General features: G+C 39.7%; 1 protein-coding gene and 2 long non-coding RNA genes across 5 annotated transcripts in view; 1 reads left to right on the top strand and 2 right to left on the bottom strand.

Annotated features, from left to right (window-relative positions):
• The window catches only part of LOC112569305, a 51661-nt gene that overhangs the window by 19971 nt on the left and 7180 nt on the right, over nt 1-24510 (bottom strand). Inside the window, exon 9 of one of the 3 annotated variants that reach the window (XM_025247065.1) lies at nt 17622-17947. The exons of the other annotated variants lie outside the window; for them this stretch is intronic. Within the exon in view, the coding sequence (XP_025102850.1) occupies nt 17904-17947 (44 nt within the window). The 3' untranslated portion in view covers nt 17622-17903. Of the gene's footprint in view, nt 1-17621; nt 17948-24510 lie in introns of those variants that run through there. 3 annotated transcript variants of the gene reach the window in all.
• LOC112569396 lies at nt 3363-23853 on the top strand. The gene is made up of 5 exons (XR_003100397.1): nt 3363-3417; nt 22411-22466; nt 22679-22782; nt 23242-23288; nt 23755-23853. It is a non-coding gene; the product is annotated as an uncharacterized LOC112569396 (long non-coding RNA).
• LOC112569400 lies at nt 13886-15603 on the bottom strand. Its single transcript, XR_003100401.1, has 3 exons — nt 15475-15603; nt 14727-14809; nt 13886-13972 (listed from the first exon to the last, which is right to left on the bottom strand). It is a non-coding gene; the product is annotated as an uncharacterized LOC112569400 (long non-coding RNA).

Genomic DNA, 24510 nt, shown 5'->3' with positions numbered 1-24510 from the left:
TACCGGTGGACTTACATATCTCATCAGCCATGAATCCTATCTAGCGTTACTTTAGACAAATCTAAAGACGATTGCCTGGTCCCACACTATTCGCTCATGTGTCGTGTGTGGTCGCGCGCATTAGACTTTACGGCCGTATCACAGAGACAACATGCATTTATGCTCTCGCTTGTACGTCGGTCTATAATTGGTGTCACATACTAAAGTGTTAGCTTACTGTGCGCTTCGGACTGCCTCATGTTCAGCAAGATATTCCGTTCTCTGGATATCTAACTCTTAAACCTCACTAGCGAATAGTGATAACGTACGTGAAGCTCATCATTTCCTCCATGAGGCGATCGTAGTCCCTTCACCTGTGCCCCCACAACTAGCACCTCGCAAGTACGACACAAATACCATCCCGCAGTGCCATTGCTCATCCCGATATCTGTACGTGCTTGATCTCAAGTGACATCGAAACATCCGTCGAGCGGTTGAGTAGCAATGTAATAAACAGCTAATTCTAGTAACTAGACACAATTACATCATGGCTTCGAGTCCGCTCTAACAAAAGCTATTAGAGACATCGTTGCCAACCAAACAAAACTCTCCTGTTGCGACCTACTGTGCCTATCACTACCAACCCATTCTATGTCAGCTTGCCTTAACCGCTCTAAAGACGAGCTGCCGAGTAGTCCCACGACACATGTAACGTGAGCATAAAGAGGCAAAAATCGTAATTTTTAGCATGTCAAAGCCCGTCACAAGAGCCTTCAGTAGTCAACTGTCCTATGGTACCAACGCTTTACACCGAACACCAAATATGGTTGGTCAATATAGGCGTGAACCAAACTTTCCTGCAAGGTTCTCATCATCGCTTTCGTCGTTCGTGTCTTGATTCATACTACCCGTGAGTAGTGTGTACGCTGACGTATGCAAACAATAACAGATTGTGCACAGAGTGACAAGAGCCAGCTTGTCCTGCATAACGTATAGTCTGTCTACACACAAGTCCTCGAGAAAGAGTCCGAGACGCGCAGCAGAGGTTACAAACGTACTCTGACCTCAACCTCCAAAATGGCTGACTCCGGATGACAATGTCACAACACCGCCGTGTTTGTGTGATACGCATGACTGGCGGCTATACACAGAACATTGCTTCTTGTGACTGAGCTGTATAATCCTTCACACGTATTGAAGTGTTCACGTTTGTTTGGTCTGAAATGTAAGGGCCGATGCGTCTCAAGCGTCAGTCGTAACGCTTTCTGAAGTAATGCATTTTTGCTTGTGAATTTTGGAGTGTAATCTCAGTTCTTATTACAAATCGAGTTCAAGTAGGTAGCCTACGGCTGGTAGACGCGTGACGTCATTTCCAGGCTATTTTTTTATCCGGTTCGGCGGTAATACAGTCGACGGGCAGTTGTTTCTCGCTGTAGTCGATGCCAAATCATATATGCACAGTCTGTTTGTGTGGGTATGCGAGTATTTGTTTACTGTGTATTAGACTCAGTACCCCATTGTTTGTGATTTAGAGATATGTCTCCCTGGTTAGCGCTTTGAGTGCGCCCCCTTTGTATGGGTGCAATTTTGAAAGGAGAAAGTAGGCTACATTAGGTCATAGATATACATGTAGGTGGGTCGTGGAGGTGGAAGTTTTTGTTTCATGTTGAGGCCATCTAGTGACCGTTGTTCTTTTGTTTTCTCCACAGGTGTTGTGTACGTGCTTTTGTGTAAGTGCTTTTTGTACGCGTTTTCCACAGTTCTATCATCTTTGTCATCTTTATCGTCATTATCATATTTTTTATCCTACATTCTTCATGTGATCTTGTCAACCTTTTCCTGGTTCTTGTCGTCACTGCGTTTCTTCTATTTCGTCACATCTTTGCCCTTTCCGTCCCTGCGGAGTCTCAACCATCCTGCGTTTCGTCCTTCTTTCATTTTTACGTTCCGTCTTCTTCGTCAATTGGTCCTGCGTCGTGCCGTTAGCAAGGAGACTGTGAACTGTGAACTGTGAACTGTGAACCAGCAAAGGGTAGAGTGTGGTTGTGGTCAACGCAAGAGCGTCTCGTAAGGCCACAAAACTGAAGGAAACAGTGTCAACAGAGTGCACAGTGTCTACATCTTCGTCAGGACTAAGGGTCTCAGGGGCAACAACTCTTACAGTACTGTGTCGCGGTGTGTGCTGGTGTTTAACTGATTTTTTTATTATTATTGATTATTTTTGCCTTACTAAAATTCCTCATTTTCTTTTCTTTGTGTGGGGTAGTCCCCGTTTCTCTTGCGTGTACGCGTAAGTGTATTTCTCCATTATATATATATTTGTATTTATCTACTTTTTTTATTTATTTCGTCTTTGTTGTGGTCTACGTTCATCAAAGGTTCGACAGGTACGTCTTGTCCTGAGCGAGTGTGTGTGTTCGTGACGTCTGTGTCAGCGGTTGCGAGCGTGCATCCGGGGACGCTGGTGATGATGCTCGACAACTATGAAATAAACAACAAAGCTTCAATATTTTCTTCTTATAAGAGAGTATTGACAACATTGGCTAGAGGCCAAAGCTATAAACTGGAGACGAGGATACACTAGGGTGAACAAAGTAACATAAGCTCCTTTCGTTACAAAACAAAAGCCGATTAATGTTTTGTAGTAAGCAGCCGTGAAGCTTAATATATATTAGCTGTTGATATTTTGTTGATATGAAACGGACGGTTGGTAATCCCATCGATTAACGACTTAATTAAGACTAAGTTATACGAGCCGGGTTTGGAAAAAAATATCTGATTGATGGTAATCGTGGCTCTTAACATTTTTGCTGAACGTTAGGACAGGACAAGAACACGAACACACTAAAACTATGCTAACAACACCTGCAAAACACACCTGAATTTAAAATGGCGTAAAATGTTATAAAAGAAAAGGAAAACTTAAGTGAGATAGGTTATATAAACTAATGACAATAATACACACATAGTACGCGTAATGTTTGGAGAACAATATTAAAGAAAATATTTTTTTTTGTAAAAGGCTTACTCTTTAATTTCCTAACTTTGTGTTGAGAAGAACAATGAATGCATAATACAAATGGAAAGATATATTAATACACCATGTCGCTGAATGTAAAAAACATAATGATTGAATTACTGTGTTTGTATTAACCTGTAACTTTATGTTTTTTTGTTGTGTTTAAATCCTCTTGCTAAATTGTACTCATGTGTAATCAAAGTATGCTGACAAGCTGCTTACAACACACGATGATGTGTAGTCTAACAGCTGTTGCCATAATAATACAGAAGAAAACAAACAAGGGGAGACAAGTTTCTTTCGATAAGCCTAATCCCTGTTGATTTGATTATCGAGAGGCAGAGTATAAATGTTCTCCTCCTGTCTTCATTCCAGACACCGAGGTTTGATCATCTGACCTTCCTTCTCTGACGCAAGCAGTGAGTTCTCAAAATGATTTAAATTTCTCATGTGAAGGGCAGAGTGTTAGAAGTTTTGCAGACATTTAAAAATCATTTGCCATAGGCTGATGTACATTCAACCACATTTAAGCCTTTAACGGCTAATCAGATAAGATCATACACTTTTGAACTATGAAAGTGTTTGCAAATACAAATTTATACATGCGTGCTGCATACGTGTGTGCATATCTGCTAACATTGTAAAATGTAGACTTACATTGCTCATTCAAAAAACTAAATTAATAAGCAGTAGGTGCAGAATATATGTTTGATATTGATTAATGAAATGCATGCAGGCTTTCAAAAAGACAGAGTCAACTGTCTTGTTTGAGTGAAGTAAAAGAGAGAACATATTTTGAGAAGACTATATGTACCTGAGTGCGTTAGGAATGAGGGGTTGTCACATCTATCTGTTGGTAGGCAGGGATTATCACCCTTACCGGTATACTAGTCGGAATGCGTGGAAGGGAAGACATTTTAAGAAATAGCGTGTATCAATGAGCAAAAGGTTCACTGAACCTCAGATGTATGGCAAAAATACTGTTAGGTTATTCCCCAGCCAGTCTCCGAAGAAGAGACAGACTGTGGCAAAATTTTGATTAAAAGAGATTTGGGAATCGGATTAATTCCTTGGCTACTCAAGGTATGGGATAATTTGTTTTCATTATTCTCCCCACCGCTAAAGAATGGTGTGCAATGATGTAATATATTTGGGTAGAAGTAATGATAATGGAAAGAGTTGTGGTTGCCGTTGTAATAGTAGGATAGTATTATAATAGGAGGAAGGAAGTAACTAAGAAGGAAGACGTTTAGAAGAGCATCCTCAACAGCCGCAGTACCTGCCCAGTCACCACCGCTGTTCATGGATTACTAAAGTTGTATCGTCGCAGTCAGGTGTGTATCAGTTGATAAGTATACTTTGACACCGTGTTAGAATACTTTAAGTATTCTCAGCTGTTATGTCTGACTACAGTTCATTACATTTTTACAGATAATTAATGTGGTTTTTTCATCAATAAAATAAAACGTGTTTATGTTTGCAAGTTAGAATCTTTTGCAATACGATCAATATAAAAACAACTAAGGAGAATATGCTGCACTGTGTTATATATATATATAAATATTGAAAGATCAGTCATCTGCACTGAGGTGACATCACGAGGGTCACGTGTGGTGTACAGTAGACTGAGGGTGTAAGCAGTGAGAGTACAGGAGACAAGTCAGTGTTACACTGGTCGCACTTTCATCTCGCTGAAGGTGAAGCTCCTGTCGTCACTGTGTGTGATACCATCTGTTGCCGTCAAAACCCGGACCCGTCAGCCTTGTATCGGCCGTTGAGGTTGAGAAGGAACACTCATTGTACCACCAGGCGCCGTGACGGTCAACGCACATTGTTTAGTCACTTGTCATTGTCTCGGTCATTGGTTGAAAAACTCTGGTTGTTGTTATACTCCAAGCTGTCACCTGTAAACATACGAGCACATAAACACCATAAAAGAAATTAGTTTCAAGGTTCTAATAAAGAAATAAAAGATTTCGTTGGTTATTTGCGCAAAAGTCCCCGACTTGAATAGCACACAAATGAAAACAAGAGAAAGAAAGAATCACAGAAAATAAATACAGAAGGTGCAAGTTTCCATTGATGTCGATAATCTCGTGCCATTCATTCTATCAGCTGATTTGTTGATGTCGCTCATCATATGTTGTGCTGTTTATATAAACAGATTTCTGTCTATGTGGTTACCTCACTGACATACAATTATGCCAGTAAAATGGATATTAAACCAACACAGATAAGACCATCGGCTCATAACAGGGTTGGTTTAAAAGGACTTTAAAACAGTCATGTGAGATGTGCTGAAGGACAACATAAGAGTTGACACAAACGTTTACTAACACATCATTTCCATAGCTGGTTGTTGTACACACAAGCTGTAAAACAACAAATGATTAAGCAGTATTACTGCTACATTTGAATATTGTTTACTAGACACACGTACCCGCGTTACCCGAGTAGCCGGACACGGTCAGTGTGTAGTTTGTCTCAGGACCGTCCACCCTGAATGTCGAGTACTCAGCGTAGTGACGATGTCCATCAACATCTGCGAGGTCTACACGCAGTCGGGTGGGTCTCCCTTTGGTCAGAGTGTGAAGCCTTGATAAACCTAAAGTATGGGATCAAAGTGTTGAAAAAATGTTTTGTCTCTTGCTTTTGCACAAAGTATAGATAAGAAACAAACTGCATTATGTGAACCTTTCGGAGAAAACACGAGGAAGACGGTGAGAGAAAGACTAAACAGAAATCTCACCCAGCCAGAACTCCCCGCTGATGTCACCAAAGCCCTGTTCATATTGTGTCCAGTTCCTGTAGAAGTCAACGGAGCCGTCACGGCGTCTCTGGAACACCTGACCGCTGACAGACAAGGTCGTTACCTTGGAAACGTGAACTCTGTCTACTAGTTGTCTACACCACAACGTCACTGAACACGTCTAAGACAAGGTGTGACACGTGTAAAGTACTCAATAGTTGGTATGTAGCGGGTATGGAAAGGGAGAGAATTCCATTGTTTTGCTTTACAGTAACTAAACATCCTGTAGCCATCTGTTGTTTGTCGGGTGACTGGAAGAGTAAGAAGACAATAATAAGACGAGGAGCGGAGTTGTCTGACTTGGACGTAAGGGAAGAGCAGTTTAAAAAAAGATCAGGACAGGTGTCTGCTAAAAAATTAGAAAATAAGACGATGATTAACACAAGCAGACCATGCCTATACAACATTCAATACATTCACCTGAAACACATGAAACTGTTTGAGACATTATAGCACACTTTCTTTAGCCTGACATTGCCACACACTGACATACTAAAAACATAGGATTAACACACTAACAAACGAGCATACATAACACACTGACAAACACAAAGACACACCAGCCACCCGCCATTGCCAGAGTCCATGTCACACCACACTCTCAGTTTCTCTCTGGTTTCTGGCAGTTGAATGGAGTAGACACCTGACTTCCTTCCCGATATCTGCAAGTCCCGACATGACTCTGTTTGACATTAAAACAGTTCTCCATTAATGTATCATTTCCATCAAAATATTCACCTTGCTTAATGACCCAGGCTATGTAGAGTACTTAGGTGCTGACATTATTATTTGAGGACAATTCTGTTACTGACACAATACTGAGTACTCTAGTATAGATGACATTAATTGAAAAGTAGCTGAATACTGGAAATACTGCTAAGATTAATATTCTGACACTGTTACTTGAATAGTACTAGAGAATTGCTACATTACTTCAATTACTTTAATTTACTGAAATTTTCATAATATTAAGTAATGATAGCAACACTTCAAGGGTACTGAAGGTTATTGCATGTCAACAAAATTGTCAAGTATTTTACGAAAATGTGCAGAAAAGATACAAAGATACAAAATCTCTCTTGATTTTACGTGACAGAGCATCAGTCAAATAAATAGTGAAACTGATGACAATGACAATGACAATGACAATGAAAATGACAATGACAATGACAATGACAATGACAATGACAATTCTTTATTAACGAGAGGTAAAAAAAGCAAGAATATTTTTTTTAATTTTTCTATCGCCCCTAAATGGAGAAATAAACGTAACTACAGTACTATGAGAATAATTAGTATAGACATCAGGTAAGGTATCAAAGGTGAGTGGAAGGTGAATTGTACAATAGTGGTGGTTACGTAAACATAGTTTTTCCAAGGTTTCCTAGAGTAGGGAGGTATCTCCAGAGGCCTCATCTAATTTTCTTGAATGTATTTCATTAAATAGCGTCGAAAGCAGTTCAGGGAGTTCAAGTGGAGAGGGAAGGTGTTCCATATTATTTCGGACTTTATTTATAAAGGTCTGTTCTAGTAATGTGAATATTAAGTTTTAGAGAGGTTCCAGTGTTATTACAGGGAAAAAAAGAGAGGCTCTTCACGATGGTTTACCGGCAGTATTTTGTACAAGAAAAAATATTTTTGAAAAAATTAAGTCTGTCTTTTAGAGCAGTGGTTCTCAAAGTGTTGCGGCAATTTAAATTTGAAATTCATTGTACAGAGGGATTTTAAGGCCTTGGTGGTCCGCCATAATTTTTACTTAAGTAAAGTGGTCCGCGGTCTGAAATACTTTGAGAACCACTGTTTTAGTGGAAGGACGCCTAGAGAGGTGAAGTCATTTGGGTCTTTTTTTCGGTTTTAGCAGAAAAGCTTTGATTGCTCGCCTCTGAACACTTGCTAGAGGTTTCATGGAAACTCCAGTAGCAGAGTCCTAGAGGTTGGATGCGTAGTCAATGGTTGACCGAATGGGAGTAGTATAGAAGAGTTTTCTTGTGTGAGGGTCTAGGAAATGTTGAATTCTTGACATCTGGTAGACTTTCTTGGATGTACTTTTGCTTGTGGCTGAGATGTGTTGGGACTACGATATGTTACTGCCAATGGTAACCAGGGCCGCCGAGAGCCAGCCCGGGCCCCGGGACAGACGACCTCTCCGGGCCCCTTGTACTTGTAATCGTAAATTGTTTTCCCAGTATATAATGTATGTTTACAATTCGAATCTCAATAAGAAGAAGAAAAAAAATCCACTGACCAAGGCCGGACCCCCTTGACAGCCGCGGGCCCGGGTACACCAGACCCCCCTGTCCCCCCCTCTCGTCAGGCCTGATGGTAACACCCATCAGTTTGTGAAACTGTACTTCCTTGACTGACGGAGCACTTAAATGTATACATAGAAATGGGTTTGGCTCGATTTTGTTTTTTCTGTCTGGTTGTTAGAAGCATGATTTCAGTTTTCTGGGGGTCGAGTGACATGTGCTTTGAATCAATCAAAGCCTAAATAAAACTCGTTGGCGCTCAGTTGCAGGAAGAAAGCAAGTGGCTCAATCTGTTGGTTGTGTACCTGTATTGTGGTGTCGTCTGCAAACATTTCACATGATTATGATATGTGGAGAGAAAGATTACTTATGTATATGGACAAACGCAGAGGTCCTAATACTGAGCCTTGAACACCAAATTCAACTTGAAGAGCATCAGACGGTTGGTTGTTTACAGCGTCTCTCTGAGTTTATATAATTTAATTTTTTTGATAAGCAGATTGTGATCTGAAACATCAAAAGCGTTGGCAGTCATTAATTTTATTTAGATATTGTTGAAGCATGACGTAAGTACAGTGTGAAAGAGTGACATGGCCTAAAGCTGGATTGGTTTCTGTGAAGGAGTTCATACCTTACTAGGTGCTTATGGATGCGTCTTTCTAATGGCTTTGAAAGAGGTGATAGGATTGAGATTGGACAGTAGTTTTACGGTAACTTGGATCACCTGATTTATGTATTGGGATTAATTTTGCTTGTTTAAGCTGCTTTGTAAGCTAAGATTCATATGTACAGTACTGTATAAACGTATGATCCGAATTACGTCGAAATTCGGTTTACGACGCCGCGTAAGAACGGATCAACGTCGTAAGTCGAGGACTACCTGTACATTAGTGCAAAGTTATTCGTTGTTTTGTTTTTTTTTATTATCAAAATTTGTGTAATCGGACCAAAGAAAGTGAGTGCGAATAAGACCAAAAAAAAAAGAGCCATAAACTGATTGCCTTTTCAATAAAAAGGTCTTTGGGGTGAATGTGAACATCCTGAGTAAGGGTTGTTTGTCCGCGCTTACGCACATCTCGTGGATAGAACAGACATGTAACCCCATGTTATAGTCTTATTGCTAGCTATCACATGACAGTGTCCCATTTTATAAATGATGTAAGATCCAGACAATTATCTCTGGAACAGGGAGAGTTCAAGAAGGAACTGTGAGTAGAGGGGCATGTTCTACCTGTTGGATATCTACTCTGACTGCTAGTAGGTAATGACAATGACAATGGAATTGACAATGAAAATAATAAATTGACAATGACATTTATATTTAAGAGAGGCAAAATAAGTAAGAAAATGATTTTTTCCTTTTAGCACTCGGTCTTTATAGAACAAAAATTAAGTACGGAAAAAAAAGTATTTAAGAATTATAGAAAAAATTGTAGTTAACATTAAGGAAGGTGGATATGTACAAAAGTGATGGTTTAGAAAACATATGTATATATTTACAAGGCTTCCGGAGTAAGGAGTACTCTTTAGAGGCCTCATCTACTTGTCTTGAAAGTAGCCTGGGGTGAGTTACAGGAGCTTAAAGGAGCTACAGGGAGTGATGATGGGTTTTGCTCCTGGTTACAAAGTCATACAGAGCAGCACGGTGAGGCCCAAAAAAAATCAGGGGATCCAGGGTTTCTAACATGAGTTTTCAAACGACAGACATAGGATAGCATGTGTTTCAGACGACGGAGAGAAAGTGGAGTCTCCCCAGCTTCTGCGTACAGACTCTGTACATGAGTGGTGCGAAAGGCTCCCAAACAAATGCGGAGCCCTTGATAATGAATAGGATCGAAAATTTACCGGTAGGACTCTCGAGCGTTGGCAAAGATCAAGTAAAAGCAGAAAAAGTAATTCTATTTTAATAAAACCTCATAAATTAATGCACCAAATTGTGTCTGTGTGCTCTAACTTACCTGCATCACCACATGAGGAGTCAGTTTCCAAGTAAACCAAGCCGTCAATACACAAACATCTACCCGACACACACCGACTGTTAGGGTCAGGACATTCCGCGTGGTTGTTGCAGGGTCCGTTGTACCACTCTGGTCCCGGGTATGAGGCTGGAGACTGCAGGCAGCTTCTCTGGTAGTGGGTCCACCCTGTACTGGTGTGAGGATACCACCCTGACTGAGCGTCGCGTGCGGTGAGGTCATGAAGCAGACAGCGCCGTCCTGTGGCTACCACGTAAGTGAAGAATAAATAACACTCTCTCAGCCCAAACATAAGAATAAATCAAATGTACCAGGCAAAAAACAAGCCATATAGTCTGTTCTGTGAACTTAGGACCAAACAAATAGCCATACAAACCTCTGAAGTCGAAGGACAGACAACCTCTGATGCTGACACACAGGTCGCTGCACGTCTGCAAACTGACTCCATCCCGTGCCACCATATTGTGTCCCCTCAGTCCGCTCTCAGGATAATCCATGAAGGTGTTGTGCAGGTGGGCTGGACTACATTCTGATACACATCTTTGTTCTCAGTTACTACTTACACACAACTCGCTCTTTAAATACAACTGTAGTGTTCAGCTTCCTTCTACAGAATATTGTGAGTAGTACTCATAGACACCTACATCTTTGTGTGATTCTTAATATAAAGATGCTTTTTACTCTTTGTTTCCTTCTAAACCTTTTAGTTAATTGATAATTATTTAACATTTGAATAGCACCAGTTAATGACCTGCGATGCAATGCTACTGATACTGTGTGTTCAGTTTAAGTTGTTTAAAGTGTTCTTTGACGACTGCAGCGACGACCTCACCCCAGACATCACTCGTACCGGTACAGGGAAGATGGTGAAGTGTCCATCCCAAAGATATGGAGGAAATTATTTAGAAAGTTTCTTAAAAAATTGTCGAATCTTACATTCTCAATCATAATCTGTACATTCAACCCGCGAGGCCGAATAAGAAGTGTGTAGACTGTGGAGCTGGTTTATTGCAGCAAGGTTAATGGCATGGATAATGGTATTGTTGATAGTATCAATGATCCTGATTCTATTGATCGAAAAAAGGGATGTATGCCGGGAGGCTTGTCGCATAATGCTGTAAAAGGAATGTTGAGCAGTACAGCTGAGCTCCTTTCTTTTTTAAATGAGACCCAACCCAAATATATGTATCGCCCATTGAGAATATGGATTTAGGATATCGATTTCCACCTAAGTTCTGTATTTTTCCCACCTTGCAAAGAAATATTATCAGCACACCCATGTATAGCAGTACCAACAGTCTGGAAACTATACAACCTGGTCACGAGAACGAAGAAACAAGACTCATCTCAGTGCAACAATTGGTGGGGAATCATGCTATCCAAGGCAATTGTATATATATATATTGTTTGTTGACTTTTAGAAGGCGTTCGACAGTGTAGACATGGTACAAAGACTGGTCCTGAATAGTTATTCACAGTTTCAAACTTACTAAACCTTTCGTAATGAAGTCCGGCGAAAGACAAGGTTGAATATTATCACCAACAATCTTCCTGATGGTCAGAAAACTGGAGTTTGCGCAAACCTGGACTTTGAATAGGACATTAGTCTCCTTACCTCAGAAGCAACAACAAGCACAAACCAAACCGAGTAAGGTAGTAGAAAAAGCAGAAAAGATTATAATAATGTCTGACTGGTTTAAAGGTAAGCATAAAAAAGACACAAGTTATGTGAATCAAAAGCAAGCAAACACTCCCATTCTTGCCTCAAGGAGAGAACCTCCTGAAAACACCGGTACATATAACTGAAGTCCATTGTCTACAAGGGCGGTTGATCGGACGATGACATCAAAAGCCGCATCAACAAGGTCAGACTAGCTTGTGACAGCCTACTTCCCATCTTAAAACTTACGAGCATTATTCTTCGACAGTAAGACCCACATCTTACACATTAAAGCAAACAAAGTCCTACTTTATGGTTTTAAAATCCAGAGAGTGACAAACACCATCAACAAAAAGTACCAGAACTTTACCAACTGATGTCTACTCCATATTCTGGTAAAGCGATGATCTGAAAACATCTCCAACAGATGACTTGTGCAAACGAACAGGCAAATCCGCCACGAGTCAGGACATCAAAAATCTCAAATGGGGCTGGGTAGACACATCCTGCGAAAACCATTATCTCTTGTTGTTGCCTCTCAAACTATTTTGTGGGTTTTATTCAACTTAAAATCATTGAACTGTTTTAAGAATAGATTAGGTATATAAAAATATTTTTTTTCTAAAATCTGTATTACCTATCCGAATACTCACTCTGAGAGCACGTGTAGTCACGTGTTGAGAAGAAGAACCCAGGTCTACAGCGGCACCTGTTTAGAAAGCACATGGACTTTTCCTGACGACACTCGTCGTCGATGACACAGGCGGCCTTGTACCAGTCGTTCAGCATGGATGAGGGAGCAAGGCCTCTCGTCTGTCCACTTGTGATAATTCTTTTGACCAGCGGGGAGACGAAGTACACGCTGACACCTGTTCTCTGTGTCAAGGACAGAGGTGAGTCTGTGTGGCGAGTGCATTTAATTAATGAACCTGAAGTGTCAGTCAAGGTGAAGGCCACACACTGGGTATCTTGAATACAAGATGGGTAGCAGTCCTGTACGGAGGTGACAGGAGGGACGTCAGACAGAGAACTAGAGTTGACAACAACCATGGTGTTGTGCAGCTTTACAAACGTCTCCAGTTTGTCAACTAACATGATCGTCTGCCACTGACGGTCGGTGACTGCCCTGTGGATGTCGCCAGCACTAAACACTTGACACTTGCTGCCTATGTTGTCCCTCGTACACAAAGGACAAAAACTCACAGCCACGCAGCCTGCAAGTTGATAACATTCCTCAAGACACTGGTCGGCGGACTCGGCAGCTCCATATTTCGTGTTACCAATCAACTTTGTAGAAAGCAGTGTCCTACCGGTATCTCTACAGTCAACTAACAGGTCTTTCCTCTTTAAACTCCGACAGTATTTGGTCTTGACAGCCATGATGTTCTTCTTGATCCTGTCGCGGTCAATGCCATAACCCCCTGTGGTACTTGCTTCACCCATGAAGGTGTCTGAAAAGAGAACCTCCACAGAGGTCAAGTCATAGTCGATGACAGAGGGGTTATCTTTCGCTGCTGTCAACCACGTCGCTCTGTTACCTCCATCAAGTAGAGGAACACCGACAGCAAACGTTGTTGTCTTGTGATTTCGAAACTCTGCTATTGCTTTTTGCTGATCAGAGGTCAAGATCTCATGGTATCCAAAAAGCTCAGGAGCAGAGTAGCTGGCAGCTGAGGTCACGTGATCCTCTGTTAGAAGCCGATAAACGTTATCGTCCATCTTGTAGATGACCGTTATGGAAGCCCCAAAGCGGGCCTTTGACACGAAGTGTGTGCCGTAGGTGTCAAGGAACTGAAGGTACTTGTCCTCGTCATCAGTGTTGTTGAGTTTAATCATCCAGTCCGCAAACGAAAAATGAAAAGATGGCGGTTCCGTGAGCAGAAGTGTCAGGTCGTACAAACTGCAGACAGCTGTGGAAACGACCAAGACGTGTTGTGTGAGTTGTGCGGACAGTTTGTGAAAGTGTTGGCTGGCCGAGAAGGGAGGCCCCCACTCATCAGCACCGAGTCGCGCGGTGCCAGTCAGCAGCGTGGTCAGGTCGTACGGCGTCTCCACCACCTTCGACGTAAACGACGTGTCACATGACACATCGTGGGACAGAACCACGCCACGTGGCACGCTATAGCGAAAGTCTGGGGTCACGTGAAACTCACCAGAAAAGATGGGGAGAGTAAAGCCCGGGTCACGTCCTGAGTCAGAGGGCATCCCTTGAGACTGTTGTAGCCGAACAGCGAGTAGTCCATGCCTTGTAACTGTAGCATGACTTGTGCTTTGGGGACACTGCAGGAAGAGTTCATCATGGACTGTCATCAGTGTGTCAGTGATAATGAGATAATAGGTGTATGAGACTGTCTGTCTCACTAAATGTCTGTGTGTGCTTGTCAGTCTGATATCTTAAGCCCGTGGAAAAGAGATTTAAAAATTATTTGTGTTTGTATGTCCTAGTCTGTGCTGTGTGTCTGTGTGAAAAGGAAGAGAGGTGACAAACGTTGTTAAAGTAATGTAGCAGCTAATTTCAATCCGTTCTAATTTTCTTGCATTAGAAACTCGCATTTCATTGTTTTCTTAGAATTCAATAGTCCGCTGCAGTGATAAAATAAGCAATATGCACCCGACTAGTAACTAGAAGGATATAAACAAACTATTTACAGTGATCAATAAAGGACGATTAGTTACTAGTATATAAAAAAGACAAATTTTCTTAACAAACACTGTATAGGAATGTGAACATAACATGTAATAAATTTGTTAATTAAATTTTATTAGCGGTATTGTTACAAAATATTTTTTGATGGACACAATGTCTGCTATTTAGACACTGTAGAAACATAATACCCTTTCGTAAAAATAAATAGTCCTTAAAATATTTACTCTAAAGATGACGTGTAACAGTATGAAGTGGATGTATCCAGACGCCCTAACCTACAAGTTCAATGTGCTGTACACAACATTCAGCTACACCAGTAACACATTATCAGCATGTCAGACAACATATTTGTGTTTGCTGTGACCACCATTGACACACACAACATACCTTCCTTTGTTCACGGCTTCAAGACAAGAGGCCATAGAAAGAAGTATGAAGAGTAAAATCATTGTTGTCAACATGTTAACCACCTGTTAGGACAATGGTAAACAGGTTTGTGAAACATTTTCTACGATTTTATTTCTTCTGATTAAACACAGGCTCCATGTCTTGTAAACATAATGTACAATTTGTGTAGTGACTGAATTATACAAACTATTAATAATAATATAAAATTGAAATTGAAATTCTTACAGCTATTAGTCATGTTTCATTACTACGAGTAACATGAACAACAGTAACAAGAAAAATACTATAAAAGTTAGCAAAAAGAGAAAAACAAAAAGGAGGAATAATGAGAAAAGAACACTTTGACAAACATATGTAGTATATTTACCAACTTATCAGAGTGTTCAATGCACTTTACAAGATGAAGGCTCAAACACAATTTAAGACAGATTTTTGTGGGAAGGAGGTAGAAAATGTAGTCAGGCCCGGAGCACTGAAGGAAGAAGACGTGACTGAGTCACTGAGTGACTGAGTGACTTGTGACAAAACGACGAACAAAGGTAGGTCCGCGCGCCCCCCCCCCCTTAGCCACACAATGTAAGCTAATTTCACTAATACTGGTGTAAAAAACTTTTACAAAATGACCACCTTCGCGCCCCCATTGTAAGCAAGTCACGCATTATAACACATATCACGTCTGCTAACTTAATTTCTTAACATTTCTAAACATTTTCACCTGTCAACTCACCATATCTCGTAGGAGGCGCCACAGTCTCACACAGGTGATCGTCGGGACTCACTTTCTTAAATACCATTTGTACCGAGCCTTCAGCCAATGAGTCATTTACTGCACGTGATGGGCGAGCGCTGCAAACCGATCTGAGAGATCCATTTTATTTTTATTGCTGTAGATAATTAAAAATTAAAGATTCGTTCGCAGCAGCTGATAAAAAAACACATCTGTTTATTAAGTTCATTTTCTTGCAGTTAAAGATGGGGCATCAAATAATTTCCTTTGGCATGACGATTAAGGACAAAGTCCACATCACAAATCGTAGAATATTTGAAGCAGCACATGGGCAAATAATTCTTCCTTCTTTGACATATTGTCGTCCTTAAGAGGCAATGATGATAGACATTGAGAAGATCACAGATGAGTAAAGAGTATTTTTAGGGGTTTGTATTCAAGACCAGGACATGCGAAATGAATGTTTTCCTTGGTGCTGTGTTGTGAATGGCTGACCAAGCATGTTACAAGAGTGTGATTTATTCACGGGAATACTTATGTGCGTTTTCTTTATTTGTGTAGTTTTCGTGCAAGACTTCGAAAGGGGCAGCAACCGGGAAAGTTTGTAAGAGACAGAGTTTATTATCGCTGTGTCTATCATCTGGACATAAAAACAAATTGTGGACGACGGTTGACCTCCGTATGACGATCAGGTTTTGCTGACGGCAAAGAAAATGGACAAAGCTCATTTAGTCCTTGTGCAGTTTCTTTACTGCCAGAGAAACCTGATCGACATACGCATGTGAATTGTTGTCCGCACCTTGTTTTATTGTGCAGACGATAGACTTTATAATCGTGTTTGTGTCTCGTCTCGTTAACACTCATTTAGCCCTTGCCTATTGACTTCACTGCCAGCGACACCTGATGACCACACGTATGTGAACTGTCGACCTCACCTCGTGTTACGGTCAAGACGATATACACAGCGGTAATAATTTAGTATTGATGCGCATGCGTGGAACATACCTTGACGATCGTTCCGTCTCAGACATTGAAGCACGTGACACAGGTAACCAACTAAAAGCGTACAGGTATCACCCGTCACGTGGTCTTGTGTGTCCTGTTTGTCCTACAATGAACCTTACAAGCATATTGCTCAATATTTCCAAACTTATTCTGATGACTCACTTAACACGCATTTGTTTAGCCATGATTTCAAGATTTAACGAATTTCTATTTCCTCCCACGGTTACCTTGCCCCACAGAACGAATGATTTCACAGGAAGGTCTGTACCCATCACTGCATTAAAGTCATTGTTGTTTGTCAATACTGTCAACTGAGAGCTTGCAGACCTAATAACCTCTTTAATGTCGTGTGTTTTAATATGTACCGAACCCGTATCACGCAACCCGGGAGATCACTAGTCAAGAGCTGGGTTGGTGCCCCTGTGTGTGTGTGTTTGTGTGTGTGTTCATAGTGGTGATTAAAGAAAGATTTTTGTGAAGTTTTTTGCCGCGTACTAGTGTGTATAACGGCATCGCCATATAACAGACATTCTCTTTTAGACTAGCATAAAAGAAACATCGGTCATGCGTGCATACAGTCTTGAGTGTGTTTCGCACTTTTTAGACAAATAGTGGTTTTGTGCATGATTATGCAGAGATTATGGGCAATGTGTCACAGGATTAAAATAACTAAACGGCAATTGCTTTTCTCTCTCATTTTCAAGCATCCTTACCTTCCACCTGTTTACCTTAATCAATTTTTTTTGTCCCTGCCTTGTTTTTAAGATCCACACAATACATGTTTACATATTTAAGGTGACAATAACAAAATAAAACACACTGCTGATTTAAAGACTTTATCTGTTTAGTATTTAGTGAGTGCCAAATATCATAGCTGCACAATAAACATCGCCATTGACATGGCTGGCAACTAGGGAAGTAATAGTTTTAATTTAATAGATTTCTAAGTCAGAGAAAGTTCGCTGTTGCTTGTGACTGCAAGAGTTGTCACGATGTTTACAGGGTGATGAAGTACATGTCACCAGTAGTATCGACGGCCCAGGAGACGGTTCCATATGTGTCCACCCGAGTCATGTTGTTTAACAGATTTGTCCAGCCGGTGCCCTGTGGCAAGCTGCACTCCCAGCTGTACGGGGCAGCCCCAAAAGGTTTGGCTCTATTGATGCCTTCAATGCGAAACAGTTCTGTCTTATCAGAATGGATGTAGCCGACTGTGTCCCTACCTACATCAACCTGCTTCACCCGGTCCAGCTTGTACTGCCACCCAGAGCCCATGTTGGCGTTGTCGCCGTAGGTTCCCGTGCGGTAGAAGAGTTTGGTGTTACGGTTGATTGACCACACGCCAGCCGGTCCAACAGACACAGAACTGTAGGGCCAGTTCTCGTCCCTCGGCAGTTTGGTGTAGTTGAAGGCTTGGCACTCGGTCAGCGCCAGAACAGCGAGAAGAAAAGCCACTGTAGAAGTGTGTCTGCAGGAAAAGATAAACAGACCAGAGATTCATAAAAAAACAGGTTTGTCTGTGTACTGAACTGAAACAAAAAGGCGATTACAAAACAACATTTTTAAATGGTCTTATATAAACCTAACTGCTTTTTACTAAGTAAAAGTAAGAGATAACTGAGAGATGATAATTTCTAGGGGCTTTGAAAAAGATTTTAAAAGAAAATGTGGCCATGAATGGGCAATTTTACTTAGCTAGAATCCAGTTCTTTATCATAAAGTGAACGTACATTTCTCTAGTGAAATTTTTTCACCGGCAAGTTTGGGATTAAAAAAAACTAACTTTGAAGTAAAGTTTATGTAATATTACAGTATTTTCTTTATAATCCATTATGCAGTTTCATAACATTGTAAACTGTGCTGTTGTTATAAAGCCGCAAAATAATTCAATGTGACCCTTTTCAGATTACAAAAGTGATCAACAGAGATTGTCACAGATATATATATATATGTGCTTTTTCTAATTCCAGCTGTACACTGCGTTTTTTTCTGTAGAGATAATACTATGGAAAATGAAAAGTAGAGTTTCAATATATTCTGACATCCTGAAATATGTCCAATCTAAATCTAGGGTTGTGAAAAGGATCATTTACTTTCAATCGCTTCTACACTCCAGACCTGAGGCTGTGTGATGTGAATAAACCTTTAATCTCTAAAAAAAGTTTATGTTAAAAATTTTTAATTCGAAAAAAATATGCAGTATAATTTCGATCCAAGTAAAAAAAACTTGAAAGTAAATGATACTGTAAGTTAGGGCTTAAATGTAACTACTGATTTTTCTTTGACCAGCGATTCGAAAATGAAGTTTCCCGAAAATTGTTTTCGTGATGTCGCTGGACGTTTTTTGCTCCTCATCTGTGTCGTCGTCCTCTTTTGTATGAGTGTCCGCCATTGTGTCGACCCTGCGCCATCATCGCCTCGTGAGAGCGACCCTGCTGTGCCAGTGTACGGCCTAGCCATCGGGGGGAGCACCTAGGGTGGAGGCCGACGAGCAGAGACTCCGTGACCAAAGTCTACCATGACGAGAGAAGTGAGGTCAGCTGGACAGCTGGTCCAGAGGGAGAGGGGGTGGCACCGCTGGTTCTGTGAACACCTTGAGCGGACACTTGACTGTGCTATGTCGCCATATACTTTGTATTTTTTTTTTCTTTCTGCTGTGTGTGAATATTATTTATAACTTTTTTGCGGGGAGGCTGTCCCCAGTTGCTATTTTTACTTGACGAGTACTCGTAGGTGTATTTTTTTATCCGTTTTTCTGTGGGTGTGTGTGGGTGTACGTGTATTCGTGTTTATATTTTTATTAAACTGCGAGGCATGTTGGAGGTGTTTGTTATATCATTAGTGTCATTGTTACAGGTAAACTTGATTAACCTAGATTCACAGTCAGTCGATTCGATGGGGTCTGGTTTGAATTCAGTTTGTCAGCAAAACACATAAACACACCGAGAGAAGCAGTAAACAGTGCAAAAACATCTTAATGGGAGGGAGGTCCAGAAGAGTTTGAACACTAGATAGAAAAGACAAAATCAAACCTCACCATTTGATAGTATTCATATCGAAACTCTACCAATGATGTAAGTACAGTGCCACAAACGTATGGGTGTTACTATCGACAAACAAATAAAATAAAATAAAACGTATCGTGATCGGTCCGTCTTCTTCGTCAATTGGTCGTGCGTCGTGCCGTCAGCAAGGAGACTGTGAACTGTGAACTGTGAACCAAATAAGGGTCACGGCACACAACGCACAGACAGTGTGGTTGTGGTCAACGCGAGAGCGTGGCGTAAGGTCACACAACTGAAAGAAACAGTGTCAACACAGTATCTACATCTTCGTCAGGACTAAAGGATTCAGGGGCAACAACTCTTACAGTACTGTGCCCAGGTGTGTGCTGGTGTTTAACTGACTTTTTAAAATTATTATCATTGATTATTTTTCCCTTACTAAAATTCCTCATTTTCTTTTCTTTGTGTGGGGTAGTCCCCGTTTCTCTTGCGTGTACGCGTAAGTGTATTTCTCCATTATATAAATATTTGTATTTATCTACTTTTTTATTTATTTCGTCTTTGTTGTGGTCTACGTTCATCAAAGGTTCGACAGTCTTGTCCTGAGCGAGTGTGCGTGTTGGTGCCGGCTGCGTCAGCGGTTGCAAGCGTGCATGCGGGGACGCTGGTGATGATGCGCGACAACTATGAATTAAAAAGCAAAGCTTCAATGTTTTCTTATTATAAGAGAGTATTGGCATCCATGGCTAGAGGCCAAAGCTATAAACTGGAGACGAGGATACACTAGGGTAAACACAGTAACATAAGCTCCTTTCGTTGCAAAACGAAACAAAACAAAAAGTTCATGATATGGTTTTTATCTGTAGCTATTGTATCAGCGTGCTTGCCTAGAGTGAATACATCAATAAATAGAAAGGAACATCGATTGCAGCAGGGAGCTCCAGCAGCTGGCTCCTCATGTTCCTTTTATAAACCTAATCACTATCGATCTTGTAATCTAGAGGTAAATATTTTCTTCTGCCATAATCGTACTACGCACCACAACTTCATAAAGCAGTGTTCTCATGTTTCTTCTCTGACACAAGCAGTAAGTAATTATTTAATAATTCATAGTTGGAAGAATACTTGGCATGACATAATGCACATTAGACCAAATTTAAGCTCCTTACAGCTAATCACATAAGATCATATTTTGTTAAACAGTACGAATAGAAATGTATATATGCGTGTGTGTAAGTCCGTGCGGGCATAGGTACTTGATCATTGTAAAATACAACCTTACATTGTTCCTGCAACAAACAATCATTGCAGAAATTCATGGGGCTGAATGTTATTTGAGTTTGTTTGTTTTTAGTTTTTGTTTGGTTCAATATTTAATCGTATAACTAGTGTAAATGAGCTTACGTTTTGTGATTTTAACATATCTTATATTTAAAAACCTTCTTAGTCTTAAGGGAAAATGTGTTGTTTAATGCATATTTCAGTACATAAATATATTATAAGTTTTATTTATTAATTTACGTATATTTTGACATTTTCTATACTCGCAGCTCACATGTCTTAATTTATATATTATTCTTCTGTTGTTTAGTAAACAAACAAGAGGGGCAGACATTCCAATCGGATTTTCATTTTCTACTTGATAAATCTGGCTGACGATCATATATCAAAGCCACAGAGCGTGACATAAGGAACTAAACATTTGTGGAAATAGCTATGAATAGTAAATCAAAGCCGATTAATGTTTTGTAGTAAGCAGCCGGGAAGCTTAATACATATCAGCTGTTGATATTTTGTTGATCTGAAACGGACGGTTGGTAATCCCATCGATTAACGACTTAATTAAGACTAAGTTATACGAGACGGTTTTTTTGAAAAAAAATTTTGATTGATGGTAACCGTGGCTGTTAACAATTTTGCTGAACGTCAGGACGGGTCAAGAGAACGAACACACTAAAACCATGCTAACAACACCTGCAAAACACACCTGAATTGAAAATGGCGTAAAATGTTATAAAAAAAGGAAAGCTTAAGTGAGATAGGTTATATATTCTAATGGCAATAATACACACATAGTACGAGTAATGTTTGGAGAACAATATTAAAGAAAATATTTTTTTGGTAAAAGGCTTACTCTTTAATTTCCTAACTTTTTGTTGCCAAGAACAACGAACGCATAATAAAAATGGAAAGATATATTAATACACCATGTCCCTGAATGTAACAAAATTAATGATTGAATTACTGTTTTTTGTATTAACCTGGTAACTCTTATGCTTTTGTTGTTGTTTAAATCATCTTTGCTAAATTGTACTCATGTGTTATCAAAATATGCTGACAGGGCTGCTTACAACACACGATGATGTGTAGTCTAACAGCTGTTACCATAAAAATACAGAAAAAAACAAAAAGGGGGAGACAAGTTGCTTTCGATAAGCCTAATCCCTGTTGCTCTGATTATCGAGAGGCAGAGTATAAATGTTCTCCTCCTGTCTTCATTCTAGACACCGAGGTTTGATCATCTGACCTTCCTTCTCTGACGCAAGCAGTGAGTTCTCATAATGATTTAAACTTCAAATGTGAAAGGCAGAGTGTTGGACATTTTGCAGACATTTAAAAACTATTTGCCATAGTCTGATGTACATTCAACCACATTTAAGCCTTTAACAGGTAATCATGTCAGATCATACACTTTTAAACTATAAAAGTGTTTGCAAATACAAATGTATACATGCGATCTGCATATTTGCTAACATTGTAAAATGTAAAGTTACATTGCTCATGCAACAATAATAAATTAATAAGCAGTAGCTTCAGAATATATGTTTGATATTGATTAAGCGATTAATGCCATATTCGATAAATCAAAGAAATATAATCAGTAAGGGCATCATTACACTGATTTATTGTATTGATTGATTCACAGGCCTGTTTCATCATGAAGATTTCGATCTTCTGTTTTCTTCTTCCTGCTATTCTTTGGTAAGCGTCGTTTTAAAAGAAACATTTTACCCACACTCTCGACCACGCGCACTCCATATATTACTAAGAATGCCTACACTTACAAAGTGGTATTGATATTAGAATTAACTTTATGTGGCCATGGTATGTCCATGACTTTCATGACTTCATGCTTATAGAGAAAGTGTCGACGTCCTTAAAAAAAAGAGGATTTTTTAATATTTTTTTTTTAGGGCAAGTGACAGCAATTCACTCTTCAAAGCTCTCGATCTTGATGGCAACGGTATTCTGCAGCGGAATGAAGCGATGGATTACTTTACCCAAAAGGACACAAATGGTTATATTTTGCTGCTTTTATTGTGATTATAATTATGATAATCAATGTATTCGAATTTTTGTACTTTTTCATCATTGTCGTCGTCATATTATCATCTATAAGAGTGAGTGCCCTTGTGCGTTTGTAGGAACACTAGTAAATTAAATCTCTTTTGCATACGATGGACACGTAAGTCTTGTACAGTACACGACCAGTCCTACCATCGGGCTAACTCCATCAGGTGTCCAGGCCGCCTACAACAACTACGACAAACTGGACGGCAATGAAGATGGCGTCATTGACCAATCGGTTATTCATTTCATTTACGAGATGCTGGACACGAATAGCGAGCGTGACACCTTTTAACAAGATTGTTTTAGTTCCAAATTTGTAATATCAGAAACTATATGTCAATACGTAAACAAATTGTTTTAGTAGTTTTCTCGCTTAACTGTTAATACTGTACTTGTATATTTTCAGATGATGGAGAAATCTCACCTGAAGAGTACAAAATGAAAATCGTGGGAGTAAGATCATTGTTTTATAGATAACAGACGGGTTACTGGGTAGAGAGATATGTTGATAAAAAAGAGAAAACATTCGTGATATGAGTGCTATGCACGAGTCTAGTTACCATTAAAAGACTGATAACAGGTTTGATCAGCTTACCATAAATGCTAAAACCTTGACATTGGTAGGTTTATTTCGCCATTTTCATTAGTCTTGCGTTTAGCTGAACATCCTTTGATTTTTATGCCTTACGCGGAAAACGACACAAGTACAGATTTGTATTGCTTGATACAAAACAAAAATATATACTAATTATTATTATACATTTTAACATTTTTATCATCAGTGGTGTAGTGTGGAATTTGTATCATAATAGTAACTTACTAAGAGTGTAATTGTTTACTCGATGGTAGTAATGTTTAACAGTACTTCAAGGTAGCAACACGTTTTTTGTCAGAAATCCTTTTATTTTCATCTTTTCAGATTTGGCATGATTGACGAACTGCAGGCCTTAAATGAATAATACGCCTAATGTAAACTGTACACGCAAGAACCTAAAAATAAAATTTCACATTCTCCAAGGCATGACGGAAGGTGTTTGTTGTGCTTGTTATATCATTAGTGTCATTGTTACAGGTAAATTTGATTAACTAGGTCCAGAATCAGTCTGTTTGAATTGTTTGAATTCAGTCTGTCTGCAAAACACTAAACACACCGAGAGAAGCAGTAAACAGTGCAAAAACATCTCAATGGAAGGGAGGTCCAGAAGAGTTTAAACACTAGATAGAAAAGACAAAATCAAGCCTCACCATTTGATAGTATTCATATGCAAACTCTACCAATGATGTAAGTACAGTGCCACAAGACAAAAAAAATAAATAAATAAATAAAAATAAACAAAACATATCGTGATCACAACACATCTCTGCAAAAAGCAACAGCATTTCCAAGGTCTACTGGCTGTAAACAATGAAACATGTTCTAGACACACAAAAAACAAGTTTTTAAAATTAATTACAGACCATGAACACTAGACTACATTTCCACCATGTCAAACTTCACTATGCGTAAAGATCGTCAACTTGATAAATAAAAATCAAGACTGGAAATTTTAAATACACTAATAACAGCACTAACAATAAAATGCCTTTAAAATGGACAGCGAGGGTATTGTAGTGGAACGAAATGCTTAGTGATTTTTACAAAAATGATAAAGATGGTCATCTGCCAGTTTTTCTG

This window comes from Pomacea canaliculata, linkage group LG7 (assembly GCF_003073045.1).
Source record: "Pomacea canaliculata isolate SZHN2017 linkage group LG7, ASM307304v1, whole genome shotgun sequence".
NCBI classification, from domain to species: Eukaryota; Metazoa; Mollusca; class Gastropoda; order Architaenioglossa; family Ampullariidae; genus Pomacea; species Pomacea canaliculata.
This window is presented reverse-complemented; position numbering and strand designations above follow the sequence as displayed.